Genomic DNA, 18,593 nt, shown 5'->3' with positions numbered 1-18,593 from the left:
TTCACCGCATAATTTCTTATAATTCAGAATTTCATTATATAATTTCACACAATAATGAATTTTTCATCACAATTTCATCATTTTCAACTGAAAAATTGTTTTTGTATATAACGAAAATATTCTCTCTGTTTCAGGTGAGTTCAGTTTTGTAGATATTCTTACTTAAAAAGAAGTGTGAGGAGAAATAAATTATTTAAGCGAGTCCTTTTTTAAATGTTTATAAAGGTATTCATATAAATAATACTTTTTTATAATCAATAATGAGAATGTAAAAATGTTTCATTTGTTTATGATAATAAGAATGATTAATATGTGGAATTTTTCTTCAACGAAGATTTTTCCGTGCGAAAATGTTAAATTCAAGTATTTTTTCATAACAATATCAATTTTTTATGTACTTTTTACAACTAGTTAAAATTTAAATAACATAATGCTGCAATTAAAGCGAAAATAATATTTTCTTTTATACGAAAATATTAGAATTGAGTATTCGTTAATATAATTTATTTATAAGTATATTTATAATATTGATTACTACTAGGTTTAACAACTAAGTTAATTAAAAAATTGATTATTTTGCGTTTTGGAATTCAATCATCATTCATTTTTTCAAATAACTTTAAAATTAGACCAAAATTGTAATCAGTAGATTTGCTCCGAAAAAATCCAGTTTTTTCTAATTCTACGCGGGCAGAAAGAAGGTAAGCTCAAAAAGTGCAAAAATCCTTCCCCCCGCCAAATTTTGAGAAATTCCAAAAACCTTTTAAAATTCCGTAAAAGGTCGAGTCTAAAAATTGCGGAGGGAATGAAAATCTTGAAACTGCAGAATATTCTCCCCTCGCCAAATTTCAAAAACTTCAAAATAATGTTTGAAAATTCTATAGAAGTTGGAGTGTAGTAATTGGCGCGAGCGCAGTCTGAGGCGAAGTGTTGAAAATAACCGCTTAAACGTCCCTGACGAGGTGGGAATCTTGAGTTTGCGCGAATAGTATGTTAGCTCGTGATTTGCACTTCCTAGTTAGTGCACACGCACTTGAACGTTTTTGTGCACGCAGATTTGTGAGAGTGTATGAGCACGTGTAAAAAAACGAGCACTCCACACAAAGAGAGAGTCAGTGCTTATCGTTTTCTCCCGCAGACCTGAGACGCAGAGTCGGATTGAGGCTTGAGACCGCTCTAGGCAACCCTAAATTTGGCCATCCCTTTAGGCCTCCCCAGGAAAACCTAAAATTGGTAGCCCTTTTAGGACACTCTTTACCACCCCCCCCGCCCCTTAAGACTGGCCGGCCTTTTTGGGCTAACCTAACATTGATCGCCTTTTAGACCACTCTAGGACCCGTTTCAATTGGCCATCCTTTTGAGACGCCTTAATATTTGCTACCACCTTAGGCCACTCTAGGAAACTCTAGAACTAGCAGCCCTTTTTGTGACACCCTAAAATTGGTTTTCTCTTTAGATTACAGTGAACTTGGCCGCCCTTTTTAGGTCACCACAATATTGACCGCCCTTTTTGACCACTCTAGGACCCGTTAAAGTTGGTCACCCTTTTAAGGTCCCCTATAATTGGCTGCCCAATTAGACCTACGTAAACTTTGCTGCCCTCTCAGGGCAGCTAGGACACCCTGAAATTTCCTACCCCTTTAGGTCGCCCTTTTTCTATTTTAGTTTCTAGTTTTTTTTTATTGCAATGTAGAAAAATAAAAAAGACAAGGCGAGTGGAAAGATACGTGTTCTATAATAATAAAAATAACTTTTTGCCGCCCCTAAAATTTTCCGCCTGTTTTCAATTGAGATTTTCTGGGTTTTTTTTCGATTGGATAGTTGAAAAGCAAAAAAAGGCCTTTGGCGTAAATGCGGCACTGCTTAAATGATTTAGAATTCTGCAAGAGGCGAGAGACACGTATACGGATGTAATTTTAATATTTCAATTTGCTAAATGCACATATATGTACATTTGTGTATGCAAAAAAATATGCATGTGTGTAAAATTCTATCTTTCAGGCTGTGTGTTGGGAAAACGTTATCCAGAAATTATAGTAGATTAGTGTTACATTTCACTTTCTCATCACTCCACATACTTTGTGGGCTCTGAGTTATATAAATGATAAGAATTAAATTGATTGACCAAAGAGGCGGAAGTTAGAAATCAAGTTTAATTTACGAACTTATTAATGCAGTTATATCGAATTTGAATATATTATTATATTGATTTTCAGAAGTATTTTACCCGATTTTACATAAAATAATCTAAACTATTTTTTTTAATTAATAAAAAATGCTCTAGCTATTCATTATCAGGTCTCCAAGTCCACTATTATTTACCAATTTCTTGCATTTGGTCAGTATTTAAGTAATTTTTTGGCCGTAAAATGAGGGAGGGGTAAAAGTAAAGGCTCCTCTTAAAAGCATAATGCAGTAAAAAGTACTGGCATTTTTAACTTTTTATGATTTTTTCTGATGAAATAATAAATAGTTGATAATGATTATACTTTTAAAAAGACAGTATTAGTAAAAATGTGTTTTAACCGGAAATTATGACTTTTTTCATCAGAATTTCGCTCAAAAGAACTAGAATTCGAAAAACACAGGTGTATCTGAAACAAGATGAGCTTTCTGCATAAAAAGTTAAAATTCAGTCAAATAGTTCAATTTTCAGCCAAGAATATTAATTTTTCTAGAAAAAAAACAACAATTTTGAACAAATTATATAAATTTTCAACTAAAAACAAACAAAAGTTTTTTAACATAACATGCAATAAATACATTAAAAATTTCGTAAATAAATATTCTACCATTCAAGTGAATTTTCACAAAAGATATGAATCTTAAACTTTAATCTTAAACTGAAAAAATTAATTCTTAACAAAGTAGTTAAACTACAAAATTGTCTTCTCAACTGAAATAAAAATAAATTTGCAATAAAAAATTAGATAGTTACATTCTAGGTTATAAAATAATAATTTTTAACAACAAAACAATCGAATTATGAAGAAAAAAGATTAATTTTTCATCAAACAAGACGAATTAAAAAAAAAACCCCAAATAGTAGAATTATCAATAAAATAGTTAGTTTTTTACCGAAAAAAAACAAACAAAATTTTAACAAAATACATGAATTTTCTACTAAGAAAAATATATGATTAGAAAACATGAAATAGTTAAATTTTCAACCCAAAAATATTAAATTTTAAACAATCCGTTGAATTTTTAACAAAATAATTAAGTTTTCAGTTAAAAATTAATTTTTATCCACAAAAAGACGATTTAAAAAAAAATACATTTATTTGCAACGAACAAGATTAATTTTCTACCAGAAAAAATGAATTTTCAATAAAATAATTGAATTTCCAAACATGAAGATTGATCTTTTACCAAAAAGGACGGATTATCAAAGAATTACTTAAATTTTCAATTAAATAGTTTAAACACTGAATGTCTTGTGAGTACGAATTTTATTTGATTCATTTTTAGTTTAAAGTTTGTTTGCCTCTAAAGTTTTTCTTATTAACTAGAGGAGTTTTTAAACTAAAAAATATCAATTTGAAACTAAAAATGTAGGAATTCAATTCTCATTTAGAAATTTAATTTTCAGTAAAAAAAGACGAATCTTTTTACAAAATAGTTTAATTTTATGACTAATGATTAAATTTTTAAGCCAAACAGACAAGTTTTTTACAAAGAAGTACAATTTTCAAACCACCTAATATATGCATTTTCAACAAAAAAATTAATTTTTAACCAATCCCCTGAATTTTGTTTTAAAGATAAATTTTCAACGAAAAATGTAGTAGTTATTATTGTAACAAAAAGGATTTTAATCTAAAACAAAAAAAGTTGGATTTAAGTAACTAAACCGATTGTCTCACAAAATACTTGAATCCTGAAATAAAACAGATTTATTTTTAAACAAAGAGTTTTATTTTTAACCAGAGATATTTTTCTTGGTGCCGAAAATGCGAAATTTTTTACAAGAAGATTGAATTTTCAAGACAAACGTTCATTTTTAACCGAAATAGACTAAGTTTTAATCACACATTTACATTGTTAACCAGGAAAGGGGAAATTTATACAGAAAGAAATGAATTTTCAAACAACTAGAAAAGAATATTCAACAACATAGTTGAATATTTAACAAAATTATTTAATTTTGAAACAAATACAATTTTTAACCAAAAAGCGTAAAACAATAAACTTTTAAATTTGAAGTGAGCAATAAAAGTTAATTTTTAATATTTTAAAGGATTAGGTTCGAAAATTGGAAATTTTTCTTAAAAGAATAAATTAAAATTTTTATTGCATTTCATTTTTATCATTGTAAAATTTTACTACACAATTTTGATGTTGGGATTTTGAAAGCCTTTTTTATCTAAATAAATGAATTTACCACTAAATAAATTGAAAAAATGTCGTTTAAATTTGTGTACAGTCGTGGCAAATAGTAAACTAGGCCAGCCCTGACTGAGTAAACTCACGTGACGAATTGTGTACTATATATGTTTAGAGAAACGTGTATGTATTATTTTCATCATATATATATATATAAAGTAAAAATAATAATAATAAGGTTGAGTCATGTGGGGCCTTCGCTGAGTAAAGAAGGGCCTTGGTTTGTGCCCCGGGCAAGGCAAGAGATTTCCATCTCCCGCATCGCGTACGTCTTTCTGCCTACATCTTTTTTCCTTTTTTTTTTTTATTCTTTCCTCTTCCTCTACAATGTCTACATCTTAATCTCATCGGACGAGAAAATCCCCTTGTAATCGTGGAACGGGAATCGCGAGAGAGTCGCGTAACTGCGTGTAACTCGCGGAAAAGTAACGGGACTCTTTTGCATTTTTGTACTTCTCGATTTCATTGCGATTTTCAATTTTATACGTTTCAATTTTATACGTTTTTATTCGTTTAAAAAAGAAGCGGGAGCATTTTTTGAAAACCGGTCACAAAGCTTATGAAAATACGCGTCGAATTACACCTGATAGAGAAATTTTTGATATTCTGATAAGAATATAATACGTAAGAAGTTTGAAAAAGATGCAAGAATTTATAGATTTTGTACCTCGAGTTAAACTCTTGCCATGGCTTAGGAGAGTTGCAGCAAAAATCTAGAATTTTAGTCCAACAGACTTTGAAGGCTTTAATTCAAGACAATAAAATTTAAAAATCTGCATGAGTTCTCGAGATGTAGCTAAAATGGTCAAAAAGTATCTATTTCGAGTTTAAGTCAGCTTCCTATCATAGTCGAGGTACAAAATTCGAGAAATTCTTGAATTTGAAAAAAAAATTCTTACGTGGTAATTATTATTTTTTTCAAAAAATCAGAAATATCTATTACAAGTGGGATGCGAAATTTCATAAGCTTTCAAAATCAGTAAGTGTTTAGCGTGGATCTTTTTCCATAGAAAAAATTTCAAAAGTTTAAAAAATTTCCCTTTCTTCCTGTTTAAAAAAATCCCTCTCCTCATCTTTCGCTCAAATGTGAACCGAATAAATAGAACACAGTAAAAAAATTATATATATTTTTGGTTCAAAGTTACACTCAGAAAAGAGTCTGATTAAAAAACACAAAATTCTTCGAACCACAAAAAAAAGTTTACGATTATATTTTTAGTTCAGAACTCATCTTTTTTGATAAACATTTCAATTATTTTAATTAAAATCTTATTTTGTTGAAAATTAAGCTTTAGGGTTTTACAGTTATCTTTTTTGGTAAAAAATTTATCTTTATTAGTTAAAAATGAACTTTCTGATAAAAATTTACATTTTTGTTTAACATTCAAACTGTTTCTGAGAAACTTGTTTCTTTTGGCTTGATAATTTATCTACTTAGTTGGGAACGCAATTGCTTTTGAATAAAGCTTAATTTTTTTGTTTAAAAATTCGTCCACTTAGTTGGAAATTCATCTTTATAGGTTGAAAATTTAAATATATGGTAAAAATCAACTATATTGTTAAAAATGTAATTATTTTGTAGAAAATTAATCTGCTTTGTTAAAAATTCATTTTTTCTTTATAGAAAATTCCACTGTTTTCTTGAACATTTGGATAAGTAATTTATTCTTCTGGATTAAAAATTCATCATCTCTTTTGGCAAAAAAGTTATCTTTTGTGGTTAAAAATTCAACTATTTTGTTAAAAATCGTTTTTTTTGTTTGTTGAAAATTTAATTCTTTTGTAAAAAATTCAACTATTTTATTCAAAATTCATCTTTTTAGTTGAAAATTTAACTGTTTCCTTGAACATTCAAATATATCATTTATTTTTTTGGATTAAGAATTCATCTGTCTTGGTAGAAGTCACATTTCTTGATTGAAAATTCATCTTTTTTCTTAAAAAAACTTACCTCTTTGGTTAAAAATTCAACTATTTTATAGAAGATCGACTACTTTTTTGGAAATTTAATTATTTTGTAGAAAATTCAACTATTTTATTCAAAATTCATTTTTCTGGTTAAAAACTCTAGTGTTTTCTTGAACATTCGGGTAGAAAATGTATTCTTTTTTACTAAAAATGTATCTATTCTGGTAGAAAATAATCCGTCTTGGTTGGAAATTTAACTCGTTCATTCAAAAGTCAACTACCTTTTTTGAATTTAATTATTTTGTAGAAAAATCAATTATTTTTTAAAAATTCATCATTTTGGTTGAAAATTCAACTATCTTTTAAGACATTTTTTTCGATTGACCATTCAGCTGCTAAATGGAAAATACAACTGGCTTTGATTAAATTTGAATCTTTTTTGTTAAAAACCAACTATTTTCTTGAAAACGTAATTATTTTCTTGTTAATGTAATTATTTTTTAGAAAATTCAAGTTTTTTGTGAAGAATCAACTATTTTCTTAAAAACTTAATTATTTTCCAGAAAATTCAACTATTTTGTTAAAAATTCATCTTTTCGTAAAAGATTCCACTGTTTTCATGATCATTGGGGTCGAAAGTTTATTCTTTTAGTTTTAAAATTCATTTTTTCTGTAGAAAAATCATCTTTCTTATTTCAAAAATCCTTTTTTCTGTTTCAAAATGAACTTTTTTTAATTCTACATTTCGGGCTTTAAATGCAACCGTCTTCTAGAAATATGCAACTGTTTTTAGTTAATGTTCAATCCTTTTTGCTTGAAAATCCGACCGCTTGGTTAAAAATTCAACTAATTTTTGAAAATTAACTTTTCAGATGATCGGTTGTTTCTATTTAATGGGTCATATGTTCAATTTTCCGGAAAAATAAAAATCGATGTTTTTGCATCATTTTTAATTTACACCTTCCCAATTCTGACTTTCTTAATTTTGAAATTTAGATCATCAATCCTTTTAATTTGAAAGCTCTTAAATTTTAAATTTCTTTATTTTAAAATGTTCAATGGGCAGTAATAAATTGATGCTTTATTATTATTAAAACTATTAAACGAGGGACAATATTAAAAAAAATAAGAATAAATTACGGAAGCATTGAAAGAAAAAAATCAGAATTTATGAACCAAGTTTATGGAAGGTAGTTTCATTGTAGAAGTGATAATGCTATCTGATTGTGCTAAATCGAAAATCAAGGTGTTTTACTAACGTCACTTTTTTAGTTTTTTGTTCGGAATGACACGTGACGTTTTCTAGGTTATTGTATAGTGGATCTAGTGAATATAGTTTAGTTTCAAGGAAGTCAGTCAGGATCAGTTTCTTTTTCATTAAGGAAGCAACATTTTTGTTCTGTATTTAAAAAATCGAAGGTCTTCTACTTTCTCGTCATGGTATATCATTTTTAAAATTCCTTTCTTCAATCTTCTCAAATTTATATAAGGACACACTCAAAAAATTAAATCTTTAGATCCACAAATATCAAAACCAAGGTCCTTCTCTGGAAAATTTGGAAGCTTTATAATTGGAAAGTGTGCTTTGTATGTTCTTTTAAAAATTTAATCCTTAAAGAATAGCAAGGATCAAAATAGCTTGATATTTTTTTTCGTGGTGTAAAAAATTCCGATAATTTTTCTTCCCCATGGCGATAATGAAGCTTAACATATTCTACAAGAAAATTCTTTTATTTATCTATCATTATTACATTTTTTTACCCCTTTTGTTTGTCGTCAAATGTACTTTATAAAGTAAATAGGGGAAAATTCCTTCCTTCATGGCAGAGGAAGTTCGATACAATACATTCAACTTTTTCATATTTCTCATTTATGAAATTGTCCAAGATTCATAATTACTCTCAGTATTGTTAGGAACAAAATTTCATTTTTCTGGGAATAGGTAAAATATTAGTTTAGAATCTTTGCTATGGAAATTTGACTGATAGATTGAAAAATAGATGATTGATTCTTAAGAGTCATCGATTATTTCGAGTGACGGATTAACTTTCCTTACAACAGTTCTTTCCCCTTAATTTTTCCTTTTTGTTATGTAATGGGGAAATATAAATGAGAAAAGAAAGATCTCTCTGAATCTCGCATCGTCACCGAACGAACATTCATAAAACTTCCCGGCCCTCGACTGCAAAGTCGACACCGGCCTCGAGTTTCTACGATCTCGTCATTACGCCTCCAAGGCACTCGCTTGTCGGCCCTGGAAAAAATCCTATGGTTCGCTCAGAAAAATATTTGTTTTAAATTAAACAAACCGTTTTTTAACATGATTTTTTGTTTATTGAACCAAAAATAACTTTAGAACGGAGAAAATCACTTTAAAATAAGGAAACATTTTCGTTGAAACAAAAAATTATTTCTTTGTGTGTTAAAAAAACTGTTAGAAATGTTATAAATACTTTTAGAAGATCCAGATTTTATAAAGCTTTTTAATATTCCCATTATTGAACTCAGAAATTTATTTTCGAATTAAATAAGCTGGTGTTGTAACATTTTTTTACATTTAATCAAAAATAAATCTGAAATAAAGAAAAGCTTTATTAATTAATGCAAAATTTTGATCGGAACAGACAACCAGTTTTTTTAATGCTAAAAAGAACTATTTTTAGAGACTTTAAAAACTGCATCCAAATTTTATAAGGCTTTTTGATAATCTAGTTTTTAGTTTGAAGGCCCATCACTCAGACTTATTTATTTAACCAAAAATTACTTCAAAATGAAAAAAATTATTTTTGCTTCGAAAAAATGTTCATTATAAGCAGAAATAGATTTCTTTTGAACAAAACATTTCTTTGAATATTAAAAATAATTTTATGTGCATTCAAATTTTATAAAGCTTTCTGATATTCCGATTTTTATTTGAAAGCACATCACTCAGAAAGATACTTGTTTTGGATTAAATAAATTGTTTCTTTGATACAATATTTTTGCTTCAACCAAAAATAACCTATAAATGAAGAAAATCATTTTAAATTAAAGAAAAATTTTCTTTGAAACGAAAATCTATTTCTTTGAGTGTTAAAAATACTGTTAGAAATGTTATAAGTCCTTTAAAAAATGCATCAAAATTTGATAAGGCGTTTGAATATTTCGATTTTTAACTTTAAAGTACCTCACTACGATTTTTTTCTGATTAAAGAAGCCGTTTCTTTAATTAAAGCACCTGAATCAGGAATTTAAAAACATTGTTTTTTAGCACCATTTTTCAATTATCCAAAAATAACATTGAAATGGAGCAAATCATTAGTAATTAAAGAGAAATTTTAATTCGAGTGAAAATTCATATATCTGTTTGAAGAAAACTTTTCTTTCAATGAGAACCAATGAATCTTTTTTTTTTAGTATATATTCTTTAAAATCCTTTGAAATTTTGAAATACCTTAAATTATCTTGAATGTCGTATTATTTCTTAAAATTTCTTGAAACATTTTTAAAACTTTGAAATGATCTTAAATCATATAAATTTTCTTAAAATCTTTTAAACCTCTTGAAATGTTCAAAGTCCTCCGAAATGCCTCAGAATCTTTTTAAAATCTGGAAACAATGTACCCCTATATCATTTTTTGAAATCCCTAAAGTCAGTAAAAAACCTTTAAAAAATCCTTGGAAATCTGTTGATATCTCTTGAAGTTTGTAGAAATTCCTTGAAATGTTTATAAAATTTTTTAAATCTCTTGAAATCCTTTAAAATCTTCAAATATTATGAAGTTTCAATTTTTGAGATGTCGAATGTGATTTATTTTTCTTCGATTCGAATTTTCTAAATCGAAGAATTTTGTTTCCGAGTGCAAAATTGAACATTCAGAAAATCATTTATTTTTAATTCAACAAACTATTTTCTTAACATAATTTTTTATTTAATTCAACTAAGAATATCTTAAAAACGAAGAAAAAGATTTTAGACGAAAAAAAAATTTCATTGGAAGAAAAAGCCATTTCTGCGAACTAAAGAAATTTCTGCAAATCGAAGTATCTTTTTTCTGATTGCTTAATTATAAACTTCCATCATTTATCATTAACCAACAAATTAATTCCATCGTCAACGAAAGTAACTTTCCTTTGATTAAGATCCAATGAATATTTTTCTTCGATTCAAAGAATCTTTTTCCTGAGTGTATTTCCTAAATACAAAAAAGAGCGACTACTATGCATGAAAACCATTGTAAGTGACATTCATAGCTTCATGAATCCAACATTATTTTTGTTTTGTTTGAAATTTCATTTTCAAACCAATAAATTGGAATATGAGATTCTTGGTGAGGAAGTCGGGAAAGTTTCACTTATCTTGTCTAGACTGACTGTTTCTACTGTAAATTATTAATTGTTTTAGAATTAATTTTTAAACCAATGAATTGGAAAATGAGATTTTTTGTGAAGAAGTCGGGAAGGTGTGTCTTGCCTAGACTGGCTGTTGCTACTGTCAATTTTTAATTGCTCAAAATTTAATTTATAAATCTATAATATTGAACATGAGAATTTTTGTGAAGAAGTCGGACGAGTGTCACTTTGCTTTTATAGACTGACTGTTTATACTACAAGGTATTAATTGTTTTAAAATTAATTTTTAAACCTAGAAATTGGAAAATGAGAATTTTGGTGAGTGTCGGACAAGTGTCACATGTCTTGAATAGACTGACTGTTTCTACTGTCTCGTTTGAAGAGCCGCTGCGATGCAAAATTATATGTGGTATAAATATGTATGTTCTGGCATTGCTTCACTTTGAGATTGTGATCGAGGTCATGTTTAGACTTGTGTTTTTATATCGGTAGTAGTCTGGTCAATTGATTTCAGAATCATTGAACAACAATAGGATTCTTGTACGCATAATTAAAAATATATGAACATACGTTTTTATACACATTTTGATGCTAATTGTACATTATATCTTCAAAACTTATTCAGCGTATCGCATATTTTAAAACTTAACAAAGTAGTTCAAATTTGAACAAAAATATAAATTCTCAATAAACAATGTAATAGTTTTTATTTTCACCAAGAAAAGATTTTCATTTTAAATAAAAAACAGTTCACAGAAAAAACGAAAGATAAAGTTTACATCGATTTCGGGCGAAAGATTCACCGCAACAAAAATTAACCTTGCTGGATAAACTTTACATCAATCGAAGATAATTTCCAATTTTTAACCGTGCCTGGATAATCTTTCGCCTTATAATCTCTCCATTTTTATTCGCGATGTAGCAAGAATTGCGATCCCAGCGCTATCTGTCGTCGCTTAACTTCACTAAATTGGAGATAACTGGGGATTCCCATCTGTCAGTTGCTTTTTGCGTTTTTTGCTCAATGATATTAAATAAGTTCTAATGCCTCAACAATAATCTAATTGATTTCGGAGAAATGTGTTTAATTTTTACCGTTTCCAAGTTTTAGCTGCAACAAATTCTAACTTTTTTTTCTTAGTTGTTTTAAATCTGGTGTCCCGATTTATAGCTCGAATTCACTCATACTTTGCCGTTTTCCCATTGATGCTAAAGATGCCGTAGCAGACGACAGCTTTTATTCCATCCTAGGATAAACTTTCGCCAAATAGCATGTTATATTTAACACCCTAAACTTTTACATGCAACAAAATTTAACTTCAGTTTTTTCTGTGTTGAGTTGAACCAAATAGACGAATTTTAAAGAAAATAGTTGAATCCTCAAACAAAACAACTTGTTTGAACTACTGTCTTTAAAAAACAGTTTTTTTGCTTAGAAATTATTGACTTCAGTTGAAAATGATTCGGTTGACAATTAATTTTTTTGGTTCAAACTTAAGTTTTAGAACCGCCAATTTAATTATTTCCTGTTTGGTGAAAATTTAGCTTAATAGAAAATTCGTTCATTTTATTTAAATTTCATTTTTTTTCTAGTTGAAAATTAGTTTTTTCGTTAAAAAGTCTACTATTTTGTTAAAAATTCGTCCTTTTGATATAAAAATAATCTTTTTTCTTGATTATTCGATTTTTTGTTGTTGAAAATTAAGGTTTAAAACTAAAAACTAAACTATTCTATTTTTTATGGTAAATTTATCATTTCTAGTTGAAAATTCAATTCTTTGTTTGAACTACTTTAAAAAAATCGTTTTCGGTTGAAGATCCATAGTTTTAGTTGAAAATGCATCTTTTTTGTTGAAAAGTTTACTATTTTGTTGAAAACTTTTTTTTGTATCAAAATTAATTTTGATTTTTGATTTGCAACTGTATAATTGATTCATCTTTTGTGTTTAATTTGTTGATTTAAAATTTAATATTGTCTTTATTAATCAAATACAAACTATTACATTTTTTTATTAGAATTCATCGATGTTTCTTGGAAATTCATCATTTTAATTAAAATTCATCTCCTTGGCCAAAAATGATATTTTTTTCTAAAAAATTCAGCTGTTTTGTATAAAAATAATCTTTCGGACTTGGAAATTTGTATTTTGGATTGGAAATTCAACTGTTTTGGCAAAAAATAACAATTTGGTTGAAAAATAAGCAATTGAAGAGACATATATTTTTTGATCGATTTAACTTTTTCTGATTTAAAATTGAAATGTTTTGTTTGAAATATTAACTACCTATTAAATTCTACTGAAAAATGTTCTTATTTTCTTTTGATTAGCAACTACAGAATTGATTTAACTTTCGAGTTTAGTTTTTTTATTGAATCGTTAGCATCTTGAATTTCTTTTTATGATTTAGATTCGCAAAAAATGAATGATTTTGAGTGGGTAGTAAAGTTTAGATAGGAAAAGCAAAGATATAATTGACTAAAATATCGTAAGATATTTTCCAAATTAATTACAATTTTGATTTAAAATTGAAATTTTATTGAAAGTTGATACGTTTAGTTTCAAAGATAAATTTTGTTGTTGAAAATGCATTTTTTAGTTTGGAAATTGAAGAAGCTGGTTGAAAATTCAGCAATTGAAAAGACGAATTTTTAAAATGAATCTAACTGTTGTCGACGATGAACTAAATTCTGTTTCCCTGAAATATCAAGTACCTTTTATATTTTCCTGAAAAAGTTTTTATTTTATTTTGATTTTCAACTATATAATTGATTCATGTTGGAAATTTATCATTTAAATTAAAATGCATATCCTTGGCCAAAAATGATCTTTCATCTAATATATTCTTTATGAGATTATTATTTTTTTAAATAGATTTTTTTATTTAGAAAAATATCGATGATTGCAAGTGGGTAGTAAAGTTTAGATAGGAAAAAGAAAGATTTAATTCACTAAAATATGGTCAGATATTTTCCAAATTGATTACAATTTTGATTTAAAATTTCTTTTGCTGAAAATTCAGTTTGAAAATTGAACAAGCTGGATGAAAAATTGCCAAATGAAAAGTCGTATTTTTTAAATAAATTTAACTGTTGTTTATGAAGAATTTTTGATGAGAATTCACCTTTTTTGATTGAAAATTCATCATTTTAATTAAAAATTCATCTCCTTGGCCAAAATGAACTTTTTTGTCAAAAAATTCAACTCTTTTGTATGCAAGTCTTCTTTTGGGCTTGAAAATTCCACAATTTGGTTGAAATTTTTGTTCTTTTTTGACTGAAAAATCTTGTTTGGTTGAAAAATTAACTGTTTTGTTAAAAATTCGTCATACTGATAAGGATTGCGTTTAATTTTATAATTTGTCCCAATTAAAAGGGTACTTAAATTAAGAATGAAGAAAAAGAGGGAGGGAGAGAAGGAAGCGTGAGAAAGAGAGAGAGAGAGAGAGAGAATTCGTGAGTCTGTCAGGAGGTGTCTGACCTGCAGACACCTTCTTAGGTGTCTTAGGCCTGCCTCTACAGCTAGGCTGCAGTGTGGTATCGACCTGCACAATTCTTGCGCTTCGAGTTAGTTGCTCTAAGAGACTAAGGTTATGGTTCTAGGAGTGCATTAACCCTTGAGAGGAGAGCATACTAAGTATAGAGTCAACAGCGAGTCTACATAGGCTGTGTTGCTTGCACCGAGTAATCGCGTTGCTCGCGAGAAGCATACCTATAATACTAAGAGAGCAAGACAGAGAGAGAGCGAGAGAGAGAGAGAGAGTAGATAAAAATTAATATGGCTCCGGTGGGGTGGGGAGAAGAAAGGGGGTGGGGCAAAGAGGGAGTTGGTAGGCCAGACTTTCTCCATAGAGCGAAAGTGAGAGGGTCTCGGACCACCTCTCTGGTCCCCTCAACCCCCCTCGCTTTGCTTGCTTTCACCGCAATACCGATGCACTTTTTCCAAAGGAATGGAAAAAACGCTCGAAATCTCATCAAAGTCGCACGAAATTTCGCTTACGCTTACACATTTCAAGCTGATATCGATTTTAATTAGAGACTTTAGTCTATCCTATATTCGTCTCTTTTCCCTCTTTTTTCAAGAAACTTCACCTTTTTGTCGCTTTACCGCTTAAATTAGAAAATAATTAATAGAACCACGTAAGGAAAATTAACTGTTTTTCTTTGAAAGTTCATTCTTTTTGGTTGAAAAGTCTGCTTTTTTTCTGGTTAAGAATTCATCTCTGAATCTTAATTATTGAAAGGCGATTAATAATGTTTACTTAAATAACTTAGTGGCCGTATTAGTATTTACTGAATATATAATTATATTATTTTAAACTAAGATTGACTATAGCTTTATTGCCTTTATTGACTTATAGCTTTGACTTTGAATAGACATTTTTTTGGTAAGAATGATAATTTTGATTTTTTCAGGAAATAATTCAAAATAACTATTATTCAGAGCTACACCTTGATTTAAAGAATAAATACAATCAAGTATAATTCTGACTTCGAACCGTCAATTTTGGGGAAAATATTCAAACACAACAGTAGAAAGAGTCAATATAAGCAAGCCAAGTGGCACTCACCCGACCTTTTCACCAAAAATCTAAATTTTTAAATTATTGGTTTAAAATTTTTTTTTAAAGAGTATTAATTGCAAAATATTATTAATATTTTTAGAGTGCTTCTCACTGAGAAAACATCGGGAATTTTATTTATTAACCGTAATTTTTCATTTCATTTTACTTGGCACACGGAATTTTCGAAAAAAAATATAAATCAGATTTGGAGCAAGACATTTTTTCAAAGAATTATTCCTATGAAGTATAGCAAAGGAAATTTTTGAGAAAAAATTATAATTCTAAATTCTTCAAAAGAATTACAATTTTCAGTTAGAACTGGGAATTTTCAAAAAGGATTATGATTCTGATTTGGAAGAGGGAACTTTCAAGAAAATTCAGATTTAGAGAATTAAAAATTTAACTTTGTTGTTAAAAATTCATCTTTTCCGCTAGAAATTTATCTCTTTTGCTTGAAAAATCCACTATTTGGGTTACAACTAATCTCTTTTGGGCGAAAATGCCTTTTCTTTTTTATTCAAAATCCATCTTTTTTGGTAGAAATGTCATCTTTTTTCATTGAAAATGTATATTTATTGTTTAAAAATTCAACTGCTTTGTGAAAAAATCATCTGTTTGGCTTACAAACTGAATTATTTAGTTAAAAATTTAAAAAAATCAACTATAACTACATACTTGATTTTTTAATTCATTGTTTTGCTAGAAAAGCCATCTATGACTCAAAAATTTAACTAATTTTTTCAAAATTATTTGTTGTTGAAAATTCATATTTTCGACTTAAAAATTCACCTATTTTTGGAAAGTTCATCTTTTTGGCTGGCAAATGTGGTTGAAATTTTTAGAGTTCAACTATTTGGTTAAAAGTTATCTTACTTGGTTGAAAATTAACTTTTTTTATGAAAATAATTTTTTTCAGGTTTCAAAATTAACGGGTTTTTTTTTTTTAAATAGTCAACTTTTCATCCAGAAGATTTATTTCATTTGTTAGAGAATCCTTTTGAATTGAAAATTAAACTACTTGATTTTATTTGATACTATTTAATTAAAAATTAATTTTTTTAACTAAAAATTTAACAATGTGGATGACAATTAAACTAAGTTATTAAAAACTTGTATTTTTTGATTAAATTTAACTGTTTTCTATCTCAAATTAAAATCTTTTTTGAGATATAGAGCACAGAAAAAAAGAATAGAACTTTCATTGTGGTTAATTTTCATTCCGATTATCATTGGACGCCTAATTAATAATTTATGATATGTCATTGAAAACAGGAGGCCAGATTGGACACAAATCTGCACCAGTTAACATTGAAAGTTTTCACTTTTTTCAAATGACTCAATGTACCTTTATTCAGATTAATTAACTGGTGTTTATGTCATCTCGAAATTGCACTTTGAATTATAATTAGAAAGTTTGGCTGAGATTCCGAACGTTATTTACCGTGTTCTACGCAGGTTCGACGACCTTCCATCAAAGAAAGAGACGCGAATCGAGAATCGCTGGATGCTCCCAGAACTCCCAAGTTTAAGATTCAGGAGTGATTTTAGGATTCATAAATTCCTGAAAGTGTTTTTCTCAAATAGTGTATTTTACAAAAAGAAATTATATTTGGGGGAAAAGCTTATCTTACAGCTGATTTTCTTTTCGATACTTAATGTATCACAATGTTTGCATATGAGTGTTTAAGCTTAGGGTAGGAAGTGCTAAATTTATTTTTATTTTGTGGCTCAATTGATTTTGACGATAATGGCAATCTGCTCTCCTCTTAGCATTAATTGTGGCACGTGTCTTTCCAAGGTTTCCGTTTTTCCATTCGATTCCTTCACTACAACTTTGGGAGAGCCCTCATCCCTTTCTACCTTCATCGAAGGACCTAAAATCACAAAAAAAATGTTATTACTTTTTTAAATTAACTCATGAATATTAATAATACTAATCTTCAAATTCTAGTCAGTTTTGCTTATAATTAAATAATTTACTTTAATTTTTGATGAGAAAAAAAAATGAAAAAAATGAATATTTTTCCCCTCTTAGTGGGTTCGAGCAACAGTCCGGCAATCTGTAGACCAGGGTTCAAACCCCAGCGGAGCTAGAATTTTTTTCACACCTAAAGTCTCTTACCATTTTGGTTTAGACTAGTAGATCAAAAACCAGTCCACAAAAAGCTATTCCACTGAAGAAGACTATTAATTTTTAATGACTGATTCAATCGCTGATTCAAATAGTTAGAAATGGATCACTGAATTAAATTAGTAAGACTTTCACTGATAAATAATAAAATCTTACTGATTCAAGTTAAGAGAGTAAAAATGAAGTTAAAAAAATTTTGAGTTTTTCGAATACAGGGTTCTTTTTTACCGAAAATAAATATGAGGTTTTTTGCTTTTAGTACCTTCCATTTTAAAAATCGACATATTATTGTGACTTCTTTAATATCAATGTAGAAAATTTGTTCTCACGGCTGCATTGATAGGGTTCTTCATGCCCTTTCTATTGAACATAATCATTTTTTATTGGTATTAAGAGAGTCATAAATCGTTGAATATTATGGTATCCGCACAAAACCTACCGAACGGTTATTTGTTACGAACAATAAATATTATCTCCATTTTTTTAACTTCAAGGTATTTCAAAGAAAAAAATTGAACTTTTTTCAGACAAAGAAAAAAGAACTCTTAAACTGAAAAACATGTATTTATTTTTAATATTAATTTTTAAATTCTAGCTTTGAAAACTGAATAATTTTAAAGATGCCTTAGAAAATAAACTGTTTTAAAATAAAATATTTAAAACTGCACAATTTAAAAAATGAAAATTATATTAATTAAACATTTCAAACGCAAAATTTTCAAATAAAAATTCAACAAAAAAATCTCCCCTTTTATCCCGTGCCAAAATAACAAAAGTTCTTATCAGATTCAAAACAAAATTTCCTCCCTTGCAACTGAATAAAAATGTTAAAAGTAAAAAATTTCCCACTTACAATTCAGCAAAAAATTGGAAATAAAAAATTTCCCCCCTTTTATCTTAAAAAACATATGAAAATTCTTGAAATTATAAAATGACCGACAATGAAAAATTCCCGAATTTAAAATTTCCCGATAATAGATTATTCTCGAAATAAAAAACAAATTTCCAACAATATTTTAATTATTTTAAGTCAAAAATTTTATAGTTTGGAAGTTTTTCTGTCGAATTTTTAAAATGAATCTGTTGTCGATGATGAACTAAATTTTTTTTGCCTGAAATATCAAGTACCTATTATATTTTCCTGAAAAAGCTTTTTATTTTATTTTTATTTGCAATTATATAATTAATTCATGTTGAAAATCTATCATTTAAATTAAAACGCAACTCCTTGGCCAAAAATGATCCTTCATCTAATATATTCTTTATGAGATTA

The 18,593-nt window shown here is 28.0% G+C and overlaps 2 protein-coding genes across 6 annotated transcripts in view; one reads left to right on the top strand and one right to left on the bottom strand.

Moving 5' to 3' along the window:
* The window catches only part of LOC117179332 (ecdysone-induced protein 74EF), a 348,553-nt gene that overhangs the window by 125,899 nt on the left and 204,061 nt on the right, over positions 1 to 18,593 (top strand). The window lies entirely within an intron of this gene.
* The window catches only part of LOC117179334 (U7 snRNA-associated Sm-like protein LSm11), a 50,090-nt gene continuing 48,264 nt past the window's right edge, over positions 16,768 to 18,593 (bottom strand). The window contains exon 4 of the mRNA XM_033371008.1: positions 16,768 to 17,063. Coding sequence (XP_033226899.1) covers positions 16,918 to 17,063 — 146 coding nt within the window. The 3' untranslated portion in view covers positions 16,768 to 16,917. The remainder of the gene's footprint in view (positions 17,064 to 18,593) is intronic.

This window comes from Belonocnema kinseyi, chromosome 9 (genome assembly GCF_010883055.1).
Source record: "Belonocnema kinseyi isolate 2016_QV_RU_SX_M_011 chromosome 9, B_treatae_v1, whole genome shotgun sequence".
Lineage (NCBI taxonomy): Eukaryota > Metazoa > Arthropoda > Insecta > Hymenoptera > Cynipidae > Belonocnema > Belonocnema kinseyi.
This window is presented reverse-complemented; position numbering and strand designations above follow the sequence as displayed.